Raw genomic sequence first — 25,062 nt, forward strand, 5'->3', positions numbered from 1 at the left:
TACATACTCAGAATCCTCAATTGCACTCATGTCAGGAGAGGGTGGCCCCTCCTGCCCTATTATTGTTCATCCTGGTAGGACTCAGGTCATTCATTTAATTTACTAAATTATTGAATTCATAAAGAGCCTTTTTAGCCAAAAGCGCTATTACAAAATATCAGAAAACGGTACAATTGACAAGAAAATGCAAAAAACAATGAAAAATAGAAGGAGGGAGGGTGAGAGAATAAAAAAGTCACTAAGTAGAAAGAAGGGAGAGAAGAAGAGCTTTCAGGTTAGATTGAAAAATACAAAGAGATAAAGAAGAGCGGATAGACAGAGGGAGAGAATTCCAGTGTTTACAGGCTAAGCACAAAATACCAAAAATGGGAAGAAACACAGGTGATGATGAGAAGAAGCAGATTCTGTGATCGGAGAGTCATAGAGGGAGAATAGAACGAGACTAGTGAAGAAAGATAAGGAGCACCCAAGCCGTTCGTCATGCCTGTTTAGGAGTGTGTTAGAGGAGGATGCAAGGTCCACAAGTCTACAAAGTGGAAACGGCCCTCTTTTTGAAAGAAGGGAGCAGTAGACAAAACACAATAGTATTTGTTTTACAGCACTGTCAGTGCCCGCAGAAGGGAAGGGACAACTAAGTAACAGAATTTCAAATGGTCTATGACTCTGGGAGACCAGTGAGGGATGGGAGAATCTGGGTAAAGCCGCAGTGGAGCCTACGAGGGATAACTGGTGTGAGGCGACTATGCGCCTGTGGTATTGCTCCGTTACCACTGTCTGTGGACATCATTATAGAATACTGTGTAGTAAATATTGTTGCACCTCAGCAGTATAGGACAACCCACTACACACACTTCTGTAGATTTTAAAGGTGCACTCCACCTATGGAAAACTCAGACCACAGAGCCGACCTCCCGCTCTGCACACTGGTGCACAGTGCATTTCCAGTACGGTTGTGCAAAATGTAAATGCAGCACACCCCCCGACGCTATCAATGCTCTATTGGAAAACGTCATTACATGATTCCCAAATTTCAGTGTACTCCTTTTATCGTAAAAATAAATAAATCATTTCACTCTGGTTGAAAGGGTAGCTAAACCCTCATGAATTAATTCTAAACTTCGCCCTAAAATCTTCCGCATTTTCTTGCCCATGGGACTATATTAAAGCCTTTGCCTTAATAAAGCTTTTAAATAGTTTTGAACCAATCAACATCTTCATTCATTTCACACTTCTCCCTAGTAAATATTTCAGCATTTGTCATTACCTTTTCACAGCTGCAAGAATTTGAAATCAAGAAAATGTTTTGTGTTCCAACCCGTTATCAATGTCGATGCATGCTCTTTGCACAAGTCATATTAAAAAAGTAAACAATTAACGTTACCAATTCTGTTTCATGTTAAAGTCAAACAACGCTGATATATATAAAAGCAGACCTAGGTGCTGATAATACTACTGTGGTTATTTGGCGCAGTATAAAACATATGCATATAAATTCATTAATTTATTTAATGTGGTATAGTTTATAAATAAACTTTACACATATTAGAAAAAACATAATAAACATAATCACAATCATAACTCATCAGAAAATACTTCATGTGCAAAATATTATTCATGTAAATTAACATAAAATTACATAACACGGAATAGCAACATGGTCCCATTAAAGGTTGTCTAAACCGTCTGACGCTGGGCACACTTCCCAGTCACGCCATTGATACCTGTACGATGGGGTGTCCTCCGGTTGAGGCCTTCACAGCTCCCCGGCTTCCTTCGGTCTCATAATGGGCTCGGTGATGGGACTTGGGCTGCACTTCAATCCGAAGTTCATAAGGTCCCGAGTGAGAAGGCAACTGCCAATCAAGGGCTGGCAGAGAAGGGCTGTAATGGAGGAAAGAGGGCATTAAATATTAACAGAGTGTATTATCCAATGCCGCAAGAATCTGGCACTATTACTTTAGAGACCATGATTAGCAGTTCATCATTCACCATCTTGGATTTAAAATTTCATCCGCAAGGATAATGCCATGACATAAGTAATTTAAAGGTCCATACAACAGCCAACTGGTTTCTTTCCTTCGATCTCCGGCTGGATACCGGCCTAGGCTTCTTCAGGTGGCAAGGAAGCTTTGTTTCAGAGAATGGAAACATTTTGTAACATGGGTCAAACTTGTGTTTTTTCCATCCTTGTTTACTGACATGTTTAAAGATTTATGCTTACGGCTTCCATTAATCGTTGGAGGGGATCAAGATTGCGGGGGGGAAAAGCATTACAGGTACAGAAAGGGTCTGGGGGTCCAAATGCACGCAATGGTGAGTCACTCAGACAGGGTCAAATTAGACATTGATTTCGTGAGAACATTTAAAGAGCTCAAAAAACCAAGTGCAACTATTTTTTGTTAAAGATGGGCTGATCAGTCTTTTGATATATCTATTGTTGAAAATGCAAGCCAGTGTATACCGTGTGCTGGCAACAGCAAAACAACCATCATCAACCATAACTTTATTCAGCATGAAGCCATGAAATTTTGCAAACAAAGCATCACATTTAATACAAATATATACATCCCAACAAATTCCACAAAATTTCAATCAGAATCAGGAAGAAGTCGAAGCTCATCAGTGGCCGGGATCGGCCCAAAACTGTTGGAATAAGGCAACAGCAGACTTGGTGAACAGTACATCTTACAGATCTGGGCCTTAAGGCCTAGCAGTGTAGCATTAGCTCCTGTGAGCATGGACCTGTCGGGCGCATTGCCACTGGCCTGAAGTTTGCGTTCAATTATGGCCTCAGTACGACTTTGGCGGTAATTGTGTTGGACTTATGGCAAACTCGTTTACCGTTACCACCACTCAGTCTGCCTGATTTACCTCATTACCTCCAGATTACAAGTGGTGGTATTAAAGTGTTAGTCATGGAGAATTGGAGGAATTACCATACATTTCTATATTGCTAGATATTAGTCACTGATAGAACGCCTAGGTAAATAAATGTATATGACCCACGCCAGTCAATCCATCACGCAACCAGTCAACACCACCAAACATCCAGAGCACTCGCCCTCAGAACGTCAAGTGGCGCTCAGCATTCCATTCATCAACATATTTGTGACATTACTCTAGGAACTTTACGTCAACACGTTCTGGTAACAGACCGAACGGCCACACCATACTTACACTGCAGGAATTTTTGAATAGTCTAGCTACAGCAATGGTATGTAGCGTAGGATGACAAAGATGAGAAGGCCCTGCAGTGTGAAGGTGTCAAACTGGTCCGGCAAGACAACACAGTTTCGAAATGTCATAGGACCCAAACTATTTCGGGCTGCCAAAAATGGCTTATCTCTGATCAAGATATCCAAACAAGCAGACAACAGTACATTGAATCGTTCTAGGTCAAAAGACCTTTTTTTTAAAAAAAAATGAAAAGAGATCGATTTAGAAAGAAAGCTCTGTAACTGCACAGAGGGGTCTTCCTAAATCGAGCAACGCAGGGGCTGACAGGCCCACCAGGACCCGGAAGACCAGAGTCAAAAGTGTAAGTTAAGAGAGAGAGAGATAGAGAGAGAGTTTGTTTTGTTTGTTTATTTATTTATTTGTAGTGCGCACCTAACCCAAGGGTAGCAGGGCGCAAGGCAACAAGAGGATTGTAAAGCTAAGGTTACAAGGGGCACAATAAATATAGGACAGCTCAGGTTACGTAGCTGGAAGCATCAAAAAACAGAGCCAATACAAAAAGGTTATAATTACAAAGAGATATACAAAATTTACAGGTTATATAATGTGACTAAACATAGACATAAACATAGATGAGAGGTACAATTTGCAGTATTTAAAGTATAGCGCAGTACGGGAGAACGTTAAGTGTCATGTTCCTTGAGCCAGAGGATGGCGTTAGACCTGAATTGTGTGTATGGAAGGTCTTCCCTGAGGGTTGGTGGTAGGGAGTTCCAGAATTGTGCTGCTTTAACTGGAAAACTGTTCCCGCCAGACATGGTGCGTTTGAATCTTGGCACTAGGAGGAGGTTAGAGTTGACCTTTCTAGAAGGACGACAGGATAATGGTCTAGCGAATCTCGTTATCAAGTTTTGTCATCATTCAGGCATAGACCATGAGAGGCCATCCATGCCTGGATGCTGAGATACACTCTGTTTACAAAAGCCAAATCCTTGTCATAATCCCCCGTCAGCGGGATGAGGATCTGGGTATCATCGGCATAATTAGTGTAGGTGATAGCCAGACCATCTAGATCATCGAAAAGGGGCTTTGTGAAGATGTTGTACAGTGCGGGGGAGACACAAGAGCCCAGAGGCATGCCGCAGGTGATGGGCCTAGGGTCAGCAGCTGCTAGTGGGGAAAAGACTCGCATAGTATGATTGTTAACAAAGAATTGGATCCAGTCAGTTGCCTCTTGGGAAAAGTGGGCTGCTGATTGTAGGTGATTGCAGAGGATCTCATGGTCGCCCAGTTTGAAAGCTGCTGAGAGATCAAGAAGTAGCAGTAATGCTGTCTTACCCTCATCTCTCACCTCATCTATCTCTGCCTTAAGATCTATGAGTGCAGTCTCAGTTCTGTGCTGTGGCCTGAAGCCTGACTGTCAGACTCCTAGAAGGTGGTAATGTTCAAGGTAGTGTTGGATTTGTTGGTACGCTATTTTATAAAGGGTTTTAAGTAGAAACGGTACTGTGGTGATGGGACGGTAGTTAGTGTGGGTGAAGGGATCTAGGTTAGGTTTCTTAAGGAGTGGGAGGACCCAAGATTGTTTCAAGTTATTCGGTATAGTGCCTGAAGTGAAGGATGCATTTATTAGTTTAGTGATGAACGGTGCCAATTCACGAGCAGCATCTTTTATCAATTGTGCAGGGCATAAGTCCCCATGGCAATTTGAGGGTTTGAGAGTAAGAATGACGTTGTCGACCTATTTAGTGGATACTTTACGGAAGTTGAAGTGGAGGGTCTGGGGGGTTGGCGCCAGAGGAGGCGTCAGGAAAGAGCTAGTGTTGCTGGATTTGGAGGTGGAGAGAAGGGAGTCTTTTTTGATACTGGTCTTAGTTTGCAGGGAGGTAATTTTATTAGCTAGAGCATTTTGTATAGCTGTGCACAAATGTTTATCCTTGAGGCAAGAGTCAGGCGTCTGGACAAGGGATTCTACCTCTTCCAGAATTACAAAAAGCTCTTTGATGTTGGATTTGGCTTGAGAAATTCGAAGGTTATAGGACGTTTGTTTAGCCAGGATGATTTCTTTTTTATACTGGGAGGCTAATTTACTCAGGTTTTTCTTATTGTTTTCTGAAGGATCTGACCTCCAGATTTTTTTGCAGTGTCATTTTCCTGTCTGAGAACCTTGAGATGAGGAGAGAACCAGGTATTCACATGTTTGCGAGGTTTACTCTTTCTCTACTTCAGTGGTGCTATGTCATCAAGGGATGATAGCATTACTTTATTATACAAGTCTACCATAGTAGAGGGGTCTGTGTGGTCCAAAATGGCGTTAAGCGTGTGTAGGATCAGAGGGATGAGGTTTTCAGGCGTAATGTTTCTTTTATTTCTGGTCGGGACAGCTGGAGCTATACTGCCAGGTTGCGATAGTATAGCCTCTAGGGAGAATGTGATCAAGTAATGATCAGACCAAAGCTGTGGTATTATAGATGATACCAGGATTGGGCAATTATGCACAGCTAACCAATCAAGAGTTCTATCTTTGATGTGGGTCATGTCTGTGAACTTCTGGGTAAAGCCTAATTCCTCTAGGGTGTTATTAATAAGTGTGGCATTAGAATCTAAAGGGTCACTAAGACCAAAGTTGAAGTCTCCTAATAGAATACTATGGGAGGTATTCTTGCGATTAATTGATAGGATGTTAGTGAGGTCCTCTTCAAAAGCTCCTAAAGGGCCAGGGGGCCGGTATATGAGGTGAATAGAGACAGATTGCTTATTTTACAGGGTTAGCTTAGCGGTTAATGATTCACATGAGCCTGTATTGTGGAGTGGAGAACGTTTCAGTGATAATTTAGTTTTAGCTATTATGGCGAGACCTCCACCTCAAGAGGTGGTACGATCAAGTCGTAGTAAGGTATAATCGTCTGGAAGGGCTAGCATAATTGCTGGACCAGCTGCTAGGTGGAGCCAGGATTCGGTAACAGCTAGGAAGTCTAAATCTTCGCTGTATAGTAGGTCGGCTATGTCTGTTGCATGGGCTACCATAGAGCGTGAATTTATAAGTGTACCCTTAGTCCCAGACTGTACTGGTGTCAGGTATGAAGGCTGAGTTTTAGGAGTACTTTTCGATGTGAGGATAGTTTCACGGAATAGTCTGCTGTTAAGTTGGAGAGGGTGCTGAGAGTGACTCGTGTTGCGAGGGTTGATAGCGGTATGACTATGCGCTATTTTAGTTGAAGGGTCATAGAGCCATGGGAGCCTGGCACGTAATTTGAGGTTCCTCTGTAGAAGAGAGCAGGGTGAAGTGATCATGTCTGTTTGTTTAAGGGAGTTATATACTGGCGCAAGTGAGAATGAGTGTCGTAGAAAAGTAGGATACTGTAGGCTGTTAATATATAGAAATAATCTAAGTAGAACCTTGTAAAGCAGTGGGATATACATTGTGTATGTGGAGCTAGTTAGGGATTATGCAGTGTAAGGCTTCTGGCCATAAGCATATGTGGTGGAATATGATGCGTAAGAGGCAGGTGCTATACTATGGGGGCTAAGCAGATACCACACCTGATAAGAATGGCAGTAGTTCAGCATGCACAAATAATAGAACACCAGGATTCGAATTTTGCAGTGGGAGCCAGAAAGGCAGTAGTTCAAAATGCACAAACAACAGAACACCTGGATTCGAATTATCAATGAGGATTGAGCAACAAAGGTGTAAAAAACAAGTGCAGCAAAATCTGGATTGAGACTATAAAATAGAAGCTGTCGCCAAGTGGCACTCAATATTTGCCATAAAGTAGTGGGCACCTAAATCCAATGTGTACATTATGACTTAGTATGAAATATGAGTGGGCGTATCATGCCCAGACAACACACAGGCATTCAAAGTCGGATTAGGCACAGGTTATTGAGGCAGTTGGCACAGTAATTAGAAGGCATGGCAAGTGAGGTAGAGTAATGACAATGGCTATAGGTTTGCGTTTGGTTACTTATATTGAGAGTGCAGAGATCGTAGGTTCAGGCAGTCAATGGCTACTCACAGTTTTAAGGAGCACAGACAGGGGGTATGGCTCTGTGCTCTGGTCAGTTCGGGACAGTGTCAGGACAGTTGCTGGCCTTACCTTCAGGGCCTTTCCAGGAAGGGCCGGCTCACGCCTGCCGGCTCCCGATAGGCTGTAGTAGGCAGGGCAAGGGCCAATCAGCAGGAGGCTGTTCTCTGCTGTGTGGATTGGGCAAGGCACATCAGGCCTGAAACACGGGTGGCCATTTTAGAAAAATAAACACCTTGTGTGTTTAAATGGCGTTGCATGAAGCGTTGGCCTTAAATGTGGGCAACACAGGTTATATGCTAAATGTATGCCAAGTAGGACATGCACACCACAATTAATAGTGAAAATGTCAGCTGCTACTGCGCATAAAGTGCTAAAAATAGCCGAAATTGGGACGCTGATACCTATTTGTTGCTAGTAGGCAGCATACCTCCAGGTGGGCTCCGCTTTGATGGGGAAAGAGGATCAGCTGCTCCTGCAACGATCCGGAGCTCCTGCTCCTGCTCAGGAAGAGCTGTGAGTCGCTTCATGGAGTCGATCAGTAGAGGGCTTGCCTTTCCAGGGACAGTGCCTTTCCAGGGAGGCCCGGCTCACGCCTGCCGGCTCCCAATAGGCTGTAATAGGCAGGGCAAGGGCCAATCAGCAGGAGGCTGTTCTCTGCTGTGTGGATTGGGCAAGGCACATCAGACCTGAAACACTGGCGGTGTGTGTGTGTGTGCGCATGTCCGCGTGTGAGTAGTGAGTGCGTGTTGTGCTGGGATGAGGGTGATGGGTGGAGAAAGGGGGATTTAGGGAGAGTTAAACCCCCCAATTAAGAATTCAACCGTTGGGAGAGGGTGGGGGCGGAGTGGGGATAACCTTGTCAGGGGGGCGGGTGCAGAAACTGATATTGCCGCATTTTAAAGCCATCACAAAAACAGCCGAAAGAAATCACTCTTTGTTATGTTCGGTTTTTAAAATGCGGTTATAACACATAGAACCCATTGAATGGGGAATGGATTCTGTGAGCTTCCACTGATCAATATCACCTTGTAAATGTAATGTTAAAATAGGCATCTCTAGAACAGCAGTAAGTTTCCATCAGATTATGCAAAATCAAAGCGTTGAATAAGGACGTTTAATGTTCACTTGGAAAACATTAGGTTGGAATGAAAAGTCATGTTTTTGCAAATGACACCGTAGGGTTTCAAATTATATTATATGACTGAGAGCACCTAAACACCCCATTGTGGCTTCTTATTGCTAAAACGGTTCCGAGTCATTACATCAAATGCTAAACAGTTGAATGCCACACCATAGAAATAAATGCATCGGAAAAAAAGCATCAAATGCATTTTATTATTACATTTTTTTAATGGGGAGTTCCCCCAAACCCTCTTCTTTTAAGCTTTACAAGCCATTACAATTAAACTAAACCCTTTACCATAGAAAAAAATGTATTCAATGCTTTTTTTTTCCAGATGCATTTTGTTCTATGGTATGGCATTCGACGGTTTTATATTCTATGCAATGACCAGATACTGCTAAAACACCACATTGATCTCTCAGGATTGAACAATTCTGTACTATGGTCAATTGGAAGTGGAGAAGAACAGAGCCTGTAAAAGACGTCCGAATGTAAGGCGGGCCTTGTTTTCACATGCAAGGGGAGGTAGAAAAGTGCATGGCTCTTGTGCCACCATGAGAGGGCTCTTCGTCTTCACCTGGTTCTAAGGATCTGAAGCATAACTGGCAACCTGTTGCTGGTAGATATAAAGCACTGAGATGTAAGGGGCATATTTGTCTGCAAGAAAAAAGCATGTGGTGTGATAATGTCTGTGCCGGTAGATGCATAATAATGTGGTAGAAACGAAAGGGTGGCCCTCTAATGGCAAGGACTATGGGCAATGCCGTTATATTATAACAAAGGGTGCCCTGCCTATGACTGATTCAACATGCATCAATCCTGCATGGTTGCAAGTCTGCTCATTTGGAGGTGCTTCAATCCCTGATCAACCTCATAGCGCAACAATGTTGTTTTGTCTTTGCTTAAAAGGAGTACATAACAAGTGTGATCCCTACAGAGGTCGTTTACAATTGGCCTTATTTTATTTCTTTTTAAGTAAAGGTGTAGAGATAGTTTTTGGGCTTCTATCTTTCGGGAATACATTACAGGGGGAAAAACGACATGTATACATAAACATAGTGTTAGGCAACATTAAGTACATCTAAGTGAAGAAACATTGAGGATAATTCCAAGTTACAATTTTAGTGAAAATGTTCAGCAAATCATAATTCATTATTCATTTAGTCAGTTCATGTTTCATCAAATCAAGGGCACACCGTAAACAATCCTGGGTACAAAAACGTGGGACTTAAAGAAATGCCATGAGATCCTATCAGGGGGTTGAGCTACTTAATATTAATCTTATTGTTATTACTAGTTTTATTACGAGTAGTAGTAGTAAACACATCAGTGTTCTTATGATTATTATTCTTGCTTTTGGCGTTTGTTTTCATCAATATTTATCATGTTACTGAAAATCCACTTAAGCATTAGAACCGTAATGTTCACCAAGCCACTTTCTGACTGAAAAGAGTAATGTTATTGGCGGGGGCCAATGCTACTGTTACTGTGTTAGCCCACACTAGCAATGACGTCTATAATTGGAGTACACTTAATTGGAGTACACTTTCTACACTTCAATGCGTCTGAGATTTAAATTCAAGGTAAAAGGGGGAGGTGAAAGTGGAGATTGCTATTAAAAGGAGAGATATCCAGACTTGGCCAGCTGGGTGGAAGGCAAGTCTTTTTGTAGTGGGATAATAATAATAATTTAGCATTTATATAGCGCTATGGACCCTCAGGTATCTGAGCGCTGCTTATAATTACCCACTGTATGTGGTGCTCATTTATCAACCTCTGGAAGGAGGAAAGGCTGAGTTTGGTCCTGCCAGGATTCGAACCTGCGTCAGCAGGTTGTGCACAGATGTCAAAGCGAGCGCTCTACTGCTGTGCTATCTGACCGGACTAATACTGTATAAAGCCCCCCAGGCAAAAGAATACTAATTGCTGTAAAAAGGGACTTTGGGATTCCATGACTCCGGTGTTTTTGTCCCGTGGACTATTGCTCTGTGACGTCAGAACATCACAGGGGCTCTTTGAAGTACTACTATGTACGTTGGCGGGTACCTTTTTCCATTGTTTTTAAACTCAGCACACACATTCCCACAGTTATGAGTCCATTAAAAGGCGTAAGTGACCAGAAGGGAGGATTTTTGTGCAGTGACTCATGCCGCCACCGCGCAGCACAGCAGTGTGGTGGCGGCGGTGGCCTACCCGCCCAATCTTCCACAGGGATTTCTAATTGAAGTTCATCGGGACATCTGAGCAAGGTCAGTGATAACGGAGAGGCGGTTCACTCGATAAAGGACTCCAAGCGCGTCTAACAGTTCTGAGGGCGGGGTCAGTCACAGCTATTTCCTATGTGAGATTATCTCCGCTGCGCACTTTATTTCTTGTGCCAAAACAGAGGCCAAGAGGAAATAAAGACAAAACAGCGTAAAAGTTATGAAGATAAAGAGATGAGTACGCCTCTTGACTGGGAGGTTGGAGGCCAGTCAGTGTGGCCGTTGGCGCTGTTGGTGTCTGTGTATGGAGGCGGTAACGCTTTGAAGATGGTATTTTCTCCGATATTGTTCACATAGTTGAATGGACAGTATGACACACTTGCCGAAATTGACCTTTCTTGACGACCTTTTTTTTTCACAAACTGCTTTTTTGAACATTTTATGAGGTAAAGGCTGTGTTCCCCAATGCCCATGTACTCTCACACTACACTTCACACGTTTTGCTTATTTCTCTTCTTGCCTTTTGCTACTTTTCCATGACGTCCTTCTATCCTTACCTTCATGAAGTGGTCGTCAAATGGGGGGACTTCAAACTTTTTCAATCAATCTAACCGAACATCGCTCATAATAATTCAGCTGAATGCAAGGCAGGCACCCTTCCAAAAAGGTTGCAGAAGTTTAAAAAAAAAATGATTGGAGGCCTAGCAACTCAAGCCACCCCCCCTGGAACTCATAGAACAGATGCATTGCAGGATCCTGAAAACTACGCAGGGGGCGGGGGGACCATGGGCCTCATTTAGAAGCAGGAAGTAATAATGCTGTAGGCTTGTCGTTGGACTTCCAGTGCTGGGTCGGGATAAGGTATGTGTAAACTGTCTGCAGCCCTATTTGCTTTTAAACAGATACTGACTCCAGAATGGAGCAAGGGGACCATGTCAAATTAGGGGGTGGCAAGATGCTCTGGTAGCTTCGGCATGGTTCTGCCCCCTGATTATGAGCGCCAAGGACAAGCAGGGATTAGTCGGGATGTTGAGCATCTACCAGAAAGGAAGAGAGCGCTGCCAGGCTTTCCTATCCTTTCTGGGACCACCACCCGGGTAAAGGATTGGCAGGTGGAGGGGAGTGAGGCCACCACCAGCCCTGAGATACTGTAAGCTACTCCTTTTTCTGCCTCACTCCATTGCCCGCACTATGGTCTCACTAGGGCTATAGCAACGCTACCAGTGAACCTTGCCGGTAGTGATGTGGGGCTGTGTTAGAGCGACCCGCTGCCTAACCAGGAAGCAATACAAGCCTAAGTGGGCAGAGGTAAGAGTTGTCTGCAGCAGCCCAGCTTTAAATTGGCACCTCATGCCAAGATGTCAAGGCATAGTTAAGATTCTCAAAAACACCCGGCCCAGTGAGGCATGATCCATTAGGCATTTCGTCTCTTCCCACCACCTGCGCACTCAATGCCCCCATACAGAAATTAACAGCAGTTGCAATATGTGGTAACACCGGTATTGACCTTCTATAAACCAGTCATGGCTGCCACAATTGTGGTATTATTGGCACCTTTATCGGACGCATTCACCCCTAAGCACCAGCTTTGCAGCCTCATCTCTGTGCGCCAGAGGCATAGATAGGCTAGGAAACTTAGCGGGCAAGGCCCACCCAAAATCTGCAAATTCTCAATCAGCAGCGCTGTGTGGGCATTTACAAATGTTAATGTCAGTGGGTCAAACTTCTTTAGCTTCAGGCCCCACTTGTTAGACAATCCTGGCTACGCCTCTGCTGTGCGCACGCACTGCATGTGCACTACCCAGGGCCCAGGTCCGCACGGCACGAGCATGCACAGCACGGGTTCATCTTTGGCAGCACAGCACAGATCTAAGTGCAGGCACTTCCATGGAGACCAGGGTTGGAAAACAAGCACTACTCAGATCCAGAAACCTGGTACTGGATCAGCCACTCCCCCCCTCCTACGTGTGCCTCCTTCTTGTTTCTTCTAGGGGCGGAAAAATGTGTCTTGGCTGCCAAACTCCCACACGATAGCAGATCCCTGCAGTCGAGCCACGAAGAGAGTGTGTTTTCTGCACATAGCTGGACACGCCACTCACAGCTGTGCAGCACTGCACCCACAGCCTCCCAGCACCACTCCCCGTCATAGGGAGAACGCAGGTGCTCCGCATCACACCAATGCTCGTCTCGTTTAGCCAGTGCCTTCAAGAGGACCCCGGCAAGTATTTTAACGTACAAAATGGCAACTGGAATTTGGGAAGTATTTGCCGATATGTATATACTTCTTCAGAGACCAATGTTGCGGTTTCAACCCCAAAATGGAATAACCTGCCCTTTCTTCACAGCAGGCAGTGACATTTTGTAATTGTTGCACTGCCACTCCATTTCCCTTGCAGATATCTCCAAGGGTGCCTTCCAAACATGTGTCCCGCTATACTGGTAAAGTGTGTTTAGAGTATTTTCACTATAATCATGCAGGCTTTGAAACCGAACAAACGTGCGCTGCCATTATGCACCCTAATGTTGGCTGTAAAATGTACTCTTATGTTGAGGACGAATTTTGACTCAGTGGGACATGACGTCACAGGCAGTAAACGTAAATTGAACGAAATGTGCATATTTCGTTTTTGGGTGTCTTTGCCAACTCAAGGAAGTGCACAATACAACTAGGCCTTTTCCAGGGTAGCATGTTTTCATAAAAATTGTTTTCAAAATAGAAAAAGTGCACACCATTTGTTTTAAAATGTGTAAGAAAACGTATCATGTATAGCAAAGAGTCAATAGTTTTGCACGGTTTTCTATTTAGAGATTCTTGTGGTCTCGCAGCAAAGTGCCTTGTCTCTCGCCCACATGATCTGGGTTTGACTCCCGGACACAACTCTCTTCACCTCCCTTCATCGAGTGGTGGCAGCAATTGTTAAAAACGTTTTTAATTAATTGAAAAAACAGGGAGAACGGTGTCTACCGTCTGAAAAAAGATGGCGGGTGCCATCCACCCATGTGTTCAATCTTCTTGAGCCCTGTCTGTACATCAAATACCCTGCAAAAGTCTCCATTGGCATGCTCTGTGGTAAAATGGCTGCCAGCTTGAGGTTGTGCATCCATGTCTAACATAGGCTTCACAGGAATATGTCATATTTCATGTACTGTGGCGTTGCATCTCGTCCAGCCATGCAGCAGCAGATCTGCCCGGTCTCTGGGTTCCAGGTTTCCGGAGAAGAGGGTGCAGTCTCCAGGAGTTCCGGCAGTTCTAGCAACTCTGCCCACACCTCCATGTGATTGGCTACAAACAGATTGCTAGTGGCCAATCACATGGAGTTGTGGGCAGAGATACATTATAGCAAGCACATCCCGCCCATACCTGGCATAACACCATAGTGTTTGCCTTTCTTAACATGTGGGCAGAGTCTTGAGTGGATGTGAGCGGGGCTTGAGTGACGTAAATCTGCAGGGTCTTCTTTTTCATATGTAGGTAGGTCTGCAGGGCAGTCTTCATCCACACACCCACACCAGTGCTTCAACATTTCTGAAAAATACTGTCAAGTGCCTTAAGGTCAAAGCTCACAGGGGTGTAGTTGTCGAAAAAGATTGCTTAGTAGTTTGGCTGTGCACTGTGTTGGTCTGTGCAGAACCTGAAGGTCAACGAATCCGATCCTGCTAAGATTTCTGCAGCTTTCCATCCTACGAATGTTGAAAAATGTAATACTATTATGGTGGGTGTTAAAAAAAAAAAGCTACTTACTTCGGGGGTGAAGGGGAGAAGTGGAGAAGACTCAGGGCAATTTGTGGTGCCTGCTAAAGAATGGGCAATGGTATAATTGATGTCTGCAGTTGCTGACACTTTGCAGGATTAGGCTGGCCAGAGCCTCCTTTGCAGACCCTGCTTTTTGTATCATGTAGATAGAAATGACAATAGTGTTTCCCCCACCCCCATGCCTTTGTGAGAGCTGAAGATGTTCAGGGGCCCATTTCAGAATACTTGGTGGCTCCCTTGCTAGTATGGCCAGATTGTTTAAATAAAAAAAACTCTTGCTGGTCACAAACATAAAGGTAGGACTACCCACTTCACTCTCCCTGCCCCTGCAATACATTCTGCACGGGTTGAAGTGCCCTGATGCCGCCCCCTGGCCACACTCAGACCCTGGACTATGGGACTCGCTAGGTATTGGTGGCCTTTTGTCGGTGTGGAGTGATTTTCTTTCCCCGACTCAACAGTGGATCTTCACTCACTGTTTGTAAGGTGGGGGGAAGAGTGGGCACTCTTCTAAGCACCTCTTGGCACCTAGCTAGGATTACGTTGTTGCCCTTGTACAATGTGTCGTCAACGAATTAGCGGTGGTTTGATTTAAGGGCTGCGATGTCTCTGCTGGTTGCGGTCTATTAAGCATGCTACACTGTTAAAGGAGACGTAACAAATATCAAACTCTCTAGGAAATTGCCTGAACAAAAACAAGCCACTGTCAGAACTGCAGTAGAAGAGCTGCCGGTAAAACACCCGTAAGTGGTAAGGGTGTCTATGTTCGTCCTGAAGTCGCATAGGAAATCAATTGTAGGCTGCGCTCACTCCTGCAGTTTAATGATGCCAGCTACTCACTGACCGCATTGCTGTGGGATTTACATAGTGTAATGGGAGGGAGAGTTGGTTCCTGGCTGCATTCATGGACTACAGCTACCAGAATTCCCTGAGGCCACAATCTTGTACTAAACAGGAACACCTAAACAGACCGCCTCCCTGATGAGTGCGAGAGGCACAAAAGCACTTGGAGGAGAACGTCATCTGGACTACATGGAAAAAGCGACACTAAGGGGTAAACGTGACAATCATTGCTTTTTACCCCTTCGCTGGATGGAGAGCGATTCTGTCGTGTAATTGCTCGGTCTGGATTTGTCGACAGAGTTACTGGAAATACAGTACCCCCCACCTCTCCCCTACGACAGTACTGTTTTAATACTACAGGGCTAGTTTTTATCAGCTCAGCAGTAGAGACTTCTGTGGGGCGCCAGATACTGTATGTAGAAGGCATTTCACACATGAGCCGTACTTATTAAAAATGAGATAAGTCTTTTATTAATTCGGTCGTTATTGACAGGGCCATTTTTAGCGTCCCTCCAGGAGTGTTGGTGGAGTGAGGTTTTATGTCACTGCACAGGTTTAACCCCTTGTTCTCATGTTTTCTTATTCAGAGCCCATTACGTGTCAGTCATATCATGCCATATAAATGCCGTATCATACATAGCACATAAGGTAGCTAAAAGGTGCAGTGAGATTTCCCCCAAAATGTAGGACTACTTAATTGATGTGAAAGAGAGCAAGTTTGCTATGAAAAAAAGACAACCCTCAACAGAACATGCTTAACCTGGACCATACAAGCACATACCTGCAGTATTGGGTTCATGGGGCATCCCGTGAACTTAGAAAACTCAACAAGGGTTGTATTAGACCTACCTTAACTACGTTGCAGATGGCATGGTGCTAATAGGCAAGTATACATGCTAAAATGTCTTCAGTGGCATAACTTTAAGAGAGGCTTGGTTCGGCTAAGCAGATCTTTTTTTCGGGGTTAAAGGTTACCCTCAAAGGGATAGCTGATGAGCTGAGGAATGCTGGCAGGCAGAGTTACTGGATAACAAGCAACATATCTAGACCCACGTGAGCATAAGATAAAATAATTCTTGGTCATAAAAGTACCATGTTTGTCAGCCAGGGTTTTATGATAAAATTGTTGATTAATTTGATGTGTTTATAGCATCTGGGCGCAGTTGGAACAGATCACTAGACTATCGTGAGTTGAAAACCATGTTTCACACAATAGGTGAGTTTTCAAGGACTTTCAAAATGAGATCAGGGCATCACACAGACACCACAATCAAGGGCCACAAACCTCTGTTTTTACATTTCGTCTGTGGCGCTACCAGTATGTAGATGGACCGCAATCGCAATGATTTGGTGGGAGACTAAGGCTGAATTTTAGAGGCTAAAGAGAGGGAAGCAACCGCGCAATGCTAATTAAATACCAAACAGACTAAATTAAACTCAATGGGGGTCATTACAAGGTTGACGGTAAGGGGTTAAGGGCGCCAGTAAAGGTGACGGTGCCCTTAACCCCTTACCGCTGCATTATGAGGTCCTTTAGCGGGTCCCACTAAGGCCGGCTGGTTTTACAAGGCGCCCTTGGTGGGAGCCGCTAAAGGACCAGAATGCTAACAACGGGCCCGTTATTAACGTGCCCATTGTTAGCATGGTCACCATTCCCATCGAGCCCAATAGGGCTTGAATGGGAATGGGGATGGGTTCCCTGAATGGGGAAATACCGTCTCCTCCAAGGTTGGAATGGCCCGGTAATTTCCCATTCGGGGAACACGGACCGGCATGTGGTAAGTGGGTAGCCATGGCGCTAAAATCGCCATGGCTACCTCCAACCTTGTAATGACCCCCAAGGTGTTGGTGCACTGCAGCCATCCGAGAGATCTGTGAAAACACATTAGGGCCCGATTCATGGAATATTTTCCCAGTTCAAAGAGACTTTGCACTGCCGGCACAAACCCTGATTCATGGAACCGTGCAAAGTGTATTTTGAACTCCAAACATGAATATGCGCTGACTTTCCCTGGACTTTGCACTGCAAAAATACACTTTGCACGGTTCCATGAATCAGGGTTTGTGCCGGCAGTCACTTTTCAGCAGTGCAAAATCAATTTAACCGGGTAAATATTGCATGAATCGGGCCCAAATGTGTGAAGCTTTAGAAGGACTAAAAATAAGCCGTATCTTGCGATTCTGAATAGCCTGCAGGCGCTCTGGCTGAACCCCGGCAATCCCTGCTGCATATGGCACACTGGCATAATCAAGCTTAGAATTGATCAAGGGCTCTGTGGCCATTGCAGAATTCACACTCGCGAGAAAAGGGAGAATACGGTGGGGAGGGCGCAGCCTAGAGAAAGCTGCTCCGGCAACCTCCCCGCTTGGGTGTCCATTCCGACATCTGATTGACAAGAAACCCTAGATTCATAACTTCCTAGTCATTAGAAGGGGAGAGATCAAATGTCACTGGGGCAGCATGGGAAAGAGGGTGAATTCTTAGGATGTGGAGTAACTAAAAATATCATCTCTTTTTTAATACCTATGCATCCAATATCCCAGTTGCCAAATACTCATAGTTCATTGATATTTAAAATGTACTTAGGGGGTACGGGATTTATATTTGGTTGTCTCCTGTTTTTTGTTGCCTTTACTCTTTTTTCTCCTCCATTCCCTTCCTCTCTTATGCTAAAGTGTGCCAAGAAAAACATAATTTGGGAATTTTGTCACCAAGCAATGCCAAGTGCCAAAGAAAGGTCAAAGTTTTCCTTTCAATACTTGAATTTGGCAATGAGTTAACTTATAGGAACTAAAACGTAAGAAACAGAGTTTAATTGGTCCTCTAGGCACCTTCTAAAACCTAAAAATGATCATGCAATTGTACTGATGTCTTTATTCTATATTAACACCCAGAGGTGTAGTGCCAGCCAATAAGGAGGCTGGGAACAAGGGCTTGCACCAACGTCCTTCGTTACTTCAATTTCCGTCAATTGCTTGAAATTGCTATCAATTTCCTTTTTGCCCGTGGTCCGTCCCCACATACCCTGTCTCCCCCCCTAAGCTCCCCAACTCATTCTAGCAAGCTTTTTCCAAAGGACCACCGCTTACCATGTCCTTCACAGATATGAGCTTGGCTACCCATTGCCTTTAAATGACCTTGCATTATTGTATAATGCTTAAAATGGACAAATGGCCACCTGCAAAGTGAATGAATTGTTTAGTTGTGAAAGTTGCCAGACCCTTGCCCCTGCCTCCACTCTACGGGCCATTTCCCCAATCCTTCTTCACGGCTCCCTTGGTCCTATGAAGCTGTGTGACCAGCAAGCAGAGTGGCAGACATTTTAAAGAGTAAACTAAAAATGTGTAAAGAAAGCAAGGTAAGGTTTCCATTGTACAACAGGTGCACCTGTTGATGTTTGGCTCCCTTTCCACTAAAATGCCAAATGTATGCAGGCTCGGGACAGGAATTCCCGGTGGCAGGAAGTTCTGTAGTAGAGTTTAATCGACGAAACGATGCCATCCTCAGATTACAGAGAACCCAGCAGTCCCGGGGCACCAGTTATTTTGGTAGCCTCGAAACATATTGCAAAGGGACCAGGATACAGATTCTCAAACGTGTCCAAACAATAGAAAAGTGCCAGCTGTTTAGAATACGTACTGAGTGGTGGAGCACTATCTAGCTCAGGGGTCTGCAACCTACACTGTTCAGATGTTTTTGAAAACACCTCCCATCAACCCTAGTCATCACAGTCAATGAGGAGGGATCATGGGAGTCTTGATCCAAAACATCTGGAGAGCTCCGACCTTATTTTTGTATTTTTTTGAGATAGACAATATCAGCATTGAGACAAAAGAGAAGTGTTCTGCATTGGGTATTATAGACACAATTATTCATACATTAGAGCGAGAGGCAGAGGCGTTGCTAGGGGAGGGCTAAGGAGGTTATAGCCCCCGGTCTTTTGGTTGTATCCCCGGATAGAAGCTCAGGTGCAACAACCAGAATGCTAGCTAGCCCCGAGTCCCGCCAGGCCTGACATTAGCTTAGCCCCTAATCTATTCCAGAACTAGCAACACCCCTGCCAAGAGGCATAAGAATACATGGCATCCACTACAGAATCCTATCACACATGGGTATCTTCGGGGAAAGAAAAGTATATCATTAATGAGTTAATCACCAAACGCTAGACTTGTTTTGGCCTGAAACAGAAGCACTAGGGGACCGACCTTCCATGCAGGGCTGATGCGCCTAGGTAGCGGTGGTGTAACGCCTATCTTCTGATTAGGACAAGCACTATTTTAACACTAGGCGATTTCCCCCAAGATACGATGGTGTGATATGATATGTAAGTATGTATTGGAACTTGATAAAGTGCGAACAAGACCAGAAGAGGCATCAAGACACTGAGCAAGCGAGACGGGGAACATTAAAGGGAATTAAAATAGAAAAGTTTTCAAACGTTTACGAAAGGAAAGAAAATGGGGAATGTTGCGATTTTCAACCGGGAGAGCGTTCCATAGGGTACGACCAAGCACAGAGAAAGAACGGCCACCAGCCAGAGTGCAAAGGTCTCGGGGGATACGCAGCAAAAACAGATTGGACGAACAAAGAGTTCTACTAGGGTTGTAAGGTGTCAGTTTAGATTGTAGGAACTCTGCCCCACCATTGTGAATAGCTCGATGCACAAAACAGAGAGCCTTATCTTTAATCTTTGTTTTCTGGTGTTGGGGATGATTAAAAAAAAAAGACTGGTTGTCTTCACATTGATTTTTCTTATCGTGTTTCTGAGCCGTTCAAGAATAACACACCAAGCAGGGTGACACAATGTTTATGCCGAAAATAGGCAAAGCCTTGGGAAAAAGGATGGGCAAACCTTTCATCAGCTGCTGTCATGGTCTGGATCTCCAGTCATGCAGTGGTGTCAAGGGTCTGCACCATGCAGCTCTCCAGATGTGTTGGATTCTGACTCCCATCATCCCTCACAATCGACTAGGCTGTCTAGGGCTGAAGGAGGCTGTAGTCCAAAACATCTGCAGAGCCAATGGTTACGGAACCATGCTGCAGGCAGACCCGAGATATCCAGTGATGGAAGGTTTGTCAGAAAGGCAACCTGTCCTTCTGAAACGGATTGCCTAGGCTTGAGGGGGCATGTTTAGGAAACTAATACAGGCTGAGAGCTAATTTTCTAAGATTTGTGCTAGAGCAAATTGGGAGAAGTTTGCAGAATCAATAAGACGCTCAGTGCAAAATCAAATACACTGCAGCAACTGCTGTCTTTATACAAGAATGAATCTGAAATTTCGCAGGAACCACTCTATTTTCTCAAGTGCAAAACGTAGTGAGCTCACTAGATGAAATGTAAGGTAACCTCAACACACCACCGAGCAAATATTAGAAGCAGTGAGTGAGGGAGTCAATTGCATACAAATGTAAAACCATGTTTTATTTTTCATTCATTTGTTACCCTTCTGTGGGCAGCTTTAGAGCCTCCCACTCGCATAAATGGGGTGTTGTCACAGTGTGGTGCACCTCATTGGCTTTCTGTGGCCACCATTTTATGTGATTCTATTTTTGTTCTTCTGAGACCCAGATTTTCAGAGCACTGCATGTGTTTCCAAGACTGGGGCCAGGTAGATCGATCACTATGTTCTGAGGCAGCCGTCACTCTATCCTCTTGGTCAGTGGGAAGGCTAAAGTGCCTGAAGGATGACTGTGATTGAAAGGTGTGTTGCTGAGGGCAGCACTGTAAGTGGGTGTGGAGAACCTCTGCCCTTTATGGAACCAGCCTCTGTGGGATTACCCCCTTTCTTTGCCCACTGGCTAATCTCCCTGCCAGCATAGGGAGCTGACCCGGGGAATTATGCAGGGCTGATTACATGTTTCTAGGGACAAGTCCCGTGCGATAGTGCACTTCCCTCCTTGGGCTTGGTGGTGTTTGAGCCTTCAAATCATCTATGAACCCCTCGGAAGATCCCCCATCTTGCCTTTCCAACATGAGCTGCTTTGGTTCAGTTTTCAAGATTTGCTGCGTAGACTTGAAATGTCTCCCTGGTTGGGACCCTACTTAACTTATGCCCAAAGTAGCCCCTACCGGCCTACAGGAGGTCTGAGCTCTGCTGAACACCTTATCCTCAATTGAAAGGGAAAATAAGATTCCCTTTTCAGATCCCTAGAGTTTGGAAAAACCTTTCTCTGAAAACCCAGCTCTTCTCCAGCTTTTTGCCTTTCAGAAAGCATTTTAAAAGACTAATTTTTTTCTTGATCTTCCAAGTGACCCTTCTTTGTGCTCCAGTTCTATTGAACCTAGAGGCGATTGGATTTGCCCTGTGCCCGTTCTGCGCTCCATCAACCCCACAATCAAGCCAAATTATGTAACCAATCCTAGGGGTAGGATTTGCAGAGTAACCTTGGGCCCCGGACAGAGTTCTGGCCGACATCATGCAAAAGCTCAGCTGGAATGCATCTTCCGATGATCTTTCAGACTGAGATTTAACAGACACCGCCACATTGAATATCTGGCTCCAACATGCCCCCACGATGTTGAGGTGCTAGCACCATGCAACAGTGACACTAGTTCATTATCAGAAGCAATGTGAAAGACCAAGCGTGCAATGGAGGTCCTGCATCCTACCCTGCTGCCCCCACCAGAACGTGTGGCAATGTTTGGGGCATATTATAACCAAATCATGTGATGGTTAAAAGGCTATTAATTAACCTTAACCACTGCAATTGCTCTAGACAACCCCCACCCCATCACTGTTTAGTACATCTGCGCCATTGCAGAAGGGGGCGAGCTATATGCAAATCAGTCTTGGTCTTGCCACCAATGGAAGCAGTCCGGCTGGAACTGCTAGGCCACGTGCCTTCTGCACAGAAACACAACAAACCCAGACATATTTCCGTTTTGCTTGGCCTCATCGGTGAGGTGCAGCTTGGTTCCCTCTGGCGCAGAGAGCTTCCTACTTGGACAAATTGAGTGATCCTGGGCAAATCAATTTATGTCAGCAAATTCTGGTGAGCTGACCAGACTGTGTCTAGCCAAAGTCACACCACTAAATACACAACTCCAATAGGAGTGTAAATGTCTTTCACAAAGAAAAAGAAGGGCTACCCTAACCCAGATGTCTGCAGTTCCCAAGCATGCTGATTGACACACATCTGCAGGTACCTTTCAGATATATTAACCTATGCATGACCGAATGTTAATGCGTTTGTCTTTTATTTGTCATGAATTGAGATAGAAGACATGCTCTTTGAAAAACGTGCTTTCAAACTGCACATTTTCTTATGAGATCTCGATACCTTGAAACCTAACACACTGTTCTGCGGTTTATCACATATTTTTTGTCATGAAGTACCTTTTGAAATCGTAAACTTTGTCTTTGTTTAAAATGTCCTCTTTGGTTTGGGTTCCATATCAGGCCCTTTATTTCCATGTGTATGAGGTAGTCCAACACATTATCGACCTGATTCTCAACGTTTCAATTGAAATCTGCTTTGTGAATCAGGCCCTCCGACTTACTCTGCTCATTCACAAACTTCAACGGCGAATTTAAAATATAATGAGGGGGGCAAACAAGCTCTATACTTAGGCAGTCAGGAATACCCAGGCGGCGGCGTTAGAATTCCTCAGCTGTGGCGAGAGCTGGGAATGGAGCAGCTGCCGCTGGATTAAAGACAGAGAGGGGGGAATGGGAGTCTTCGACCCTGCGAGCTCGTGCCTGGGAAAGGACTACCTTTCCCCCTTTTGGAATCTTGGTGCAGTTGGAACGCACTCTCTGCTACAAAGCGGTCCTATATTCTCTGGTGAAAAGGTGTTAGAACGTACACAAATGATCTCCAGAATAGTCAAAACCAGCAGTGGCAAACCCAAATCACAGCCTCTGCCAAAAGGTCTTCTGCAGAAACCATAGCTGATATGCAGGAGCGCCAGGCACTCCGGCATAAGTGCACGGCGAAAACCATAGCGGATATGCAGGAGCTCCAGGCACTCCGGCATAATTGGATGGCTGAAACCATAGCGGATAGGCAGGAGATCTAGGCACTGCTGCATAAGTGCACGGCAGAAACCATAGCTGATATGCAGGAGCTCCAGGCACTCTGGCATAAGTGCATGACTGAAACCATAGCGGATATGCAGGAGCTCTGGGCACTGCAGCATAAGTGCATGGCAGAAACCATAGCTGATATGCAGGAGCTCCAGAAACCATAGCTGATATGCAGGAGCTCCAGGCAATGCGGCATAAGTGCATGGCAGAAACCATAGCTGATATGCAGGAATTCCAGACACTCTGGCATAAGTGCATGGCAGAAACTATAGCTGATATGCAGGATCTATAGAAACCATAGCTGATATGCAGGCGCTCGAGGCACTCCGCATAAGTGCACGGTAGAACTCACAGCTGATATGCAGGAGTTCCCGAAACCATAGCTGATATGCAGGCGCTCCAGGCACTCAGCATAAGTGCATGGCAGAACCCATAGCTGATATGCAGGAGCTCCAGGCACTGCAGCATAAGTACACGGCAGAAACATTATCTGATATGCAGGAGCTCCAGGAACTCCGGCATAAGTGCATGGCAGAAACCAACGCTGATATGCAGGAGCTCCAGGCACTTCAGCATAACTGCAAGGCAGAATCATTAGCTGATATATGCACTGCAGGATAAGTGCACGTACGTTATTTGAACACCAGTACTGCTGAATAAGAGCATTCCTTGTTTCATTTGTAACTCGCAGGTGGTATATAAAAAGATGAATAAAACAGGTCCGGCGCCAGAGCAAGTAAGACTTTGCAATAGTTATTGTTCTGAACGCAGCCTGCCCTTTTTTGCATAGCTCACCGGGCGAACTCAGCAGCCGCTGAGCAATTGTCCTAGGGGGAAGGTGCAACGTTGGTGTTAGAAATACCTACTTCGTAGACCAAATACGAGGTCATATTCTAGCCGGGCTCAGGAGACCGTTGACCTAAGTCTCCAATTTACTAAATCAGTGACTACTCCATGTTCATTTAATCTGTTCCCACAACATTCTGATTACCGGATGAGTTGTTCCTTTTGACATGTGCGTCCATTTAATTTGTTCTCATGTTGCTTTAACCACTCTATCACCTGGTTTTTACATGTTGAAGTGAATTTATTCTCTGTTCTGAAAGAAGCATATTGCTGTTCCTTTGCACAACTTTGTACTGCATTGATCACTTTCACAAAAAAGTCAAAACAGTTATTGTATCAGCTAAATAATAAAAAGCTGGTAACCTATAACTTGAATATTGATGTGTGTTTTTCACTAGTCACTTACTTATGGGATTCTATGCTCTATGTCCCATATAAATGTGTTCCTACAAGGGTTCCAATAAAGTTTAAATTAAATAATTTCGCAAATATTTTACTATATAGGGTAGGACTACCCCCCTGTCACATTGTTCTGAACGCAGCCTGTCCTTTTTTGCATAACTCACCGGGCGAACTCAGCAGCAGCGGAGCAATTGTCCTAGGGGGAAGGTGCAACGTTGGTGTTAGAAATACCTACTTCCGCGTGGGAACTGTTCATGCAAGTGTAACACCATCTCTTTGAGAATAACTCTGTGTGCAAATGGACGTCCTCTGTTGGCAAGGAGGTGTAAGCAACTTGCAGGTCTTGTGCTCATGGCCCTGCGAGGGCAAGTCAACCAGGCCACGTTCTGAAAACGGGTAAATGTTCATGACAACTGTGATTAAGGGACCTATTCGTGGAATTTTTTGCACGGTTCAAAGTGACGTTGCACTGCCGACACAAACCCTGATTAATGGAACTGTGCAAAGTGTGTTTTTGCAGCGCAAAGTCTGGGCAAAGTCAGTGCATAGTCATTTTTGCAGTACGAAATGAATTTGCACCTACATTGCACTGCAAAAATACACTTTGCACAGTTCCATGAATCAGGGTTTGTGTCGGCACTGCCAAGTCACTTT

The 25,062-nt window shown here is 44.7% G+C and overlaps 1 protein-coding gene across 5 annotated transcripts in view; it reads right to left on the bottom strand.

Annotated features, from left to right (window-relative positions):
- Positions 1 to 25,062, bottom strand: part of NFATC1 (nuclear factor of activated T cells 1) — a 497,899-nt gene that overhangs the window by 387,813 nt on the left and 85,024 nt on the right. For all 5 annotated transcript variants that reach the window (XM_069620652.1, XM_069620650.1, XM_069620653.1 and 2 more), the window contains exon 3: positions 1,722 to 1,881. In XM_069620652.1, coding sequence (XP_069476753.1) covers positions 1,722 to 1,881 — 160 coding nt within the window. The remainder of the gene's footprint in view (positions 1 to 1,721; positions 1,882 to 25,062) is intronic.

Source organism: Ambystoma mexicanum, chromosome 5q (assembly GCF_040938575.1).
Source record: "Ambystoma mexicanum isolate Mex_15411 chromosome 5q, UKY_AmexF1_1, whole genome shotgun sequence".
Lineage (NCBI taxonomy): Eukaryota > Metazoa > Chordata > Amphibia > Caudata > Ambystomatidae > Ambystoma > Ambystoma mexicanum.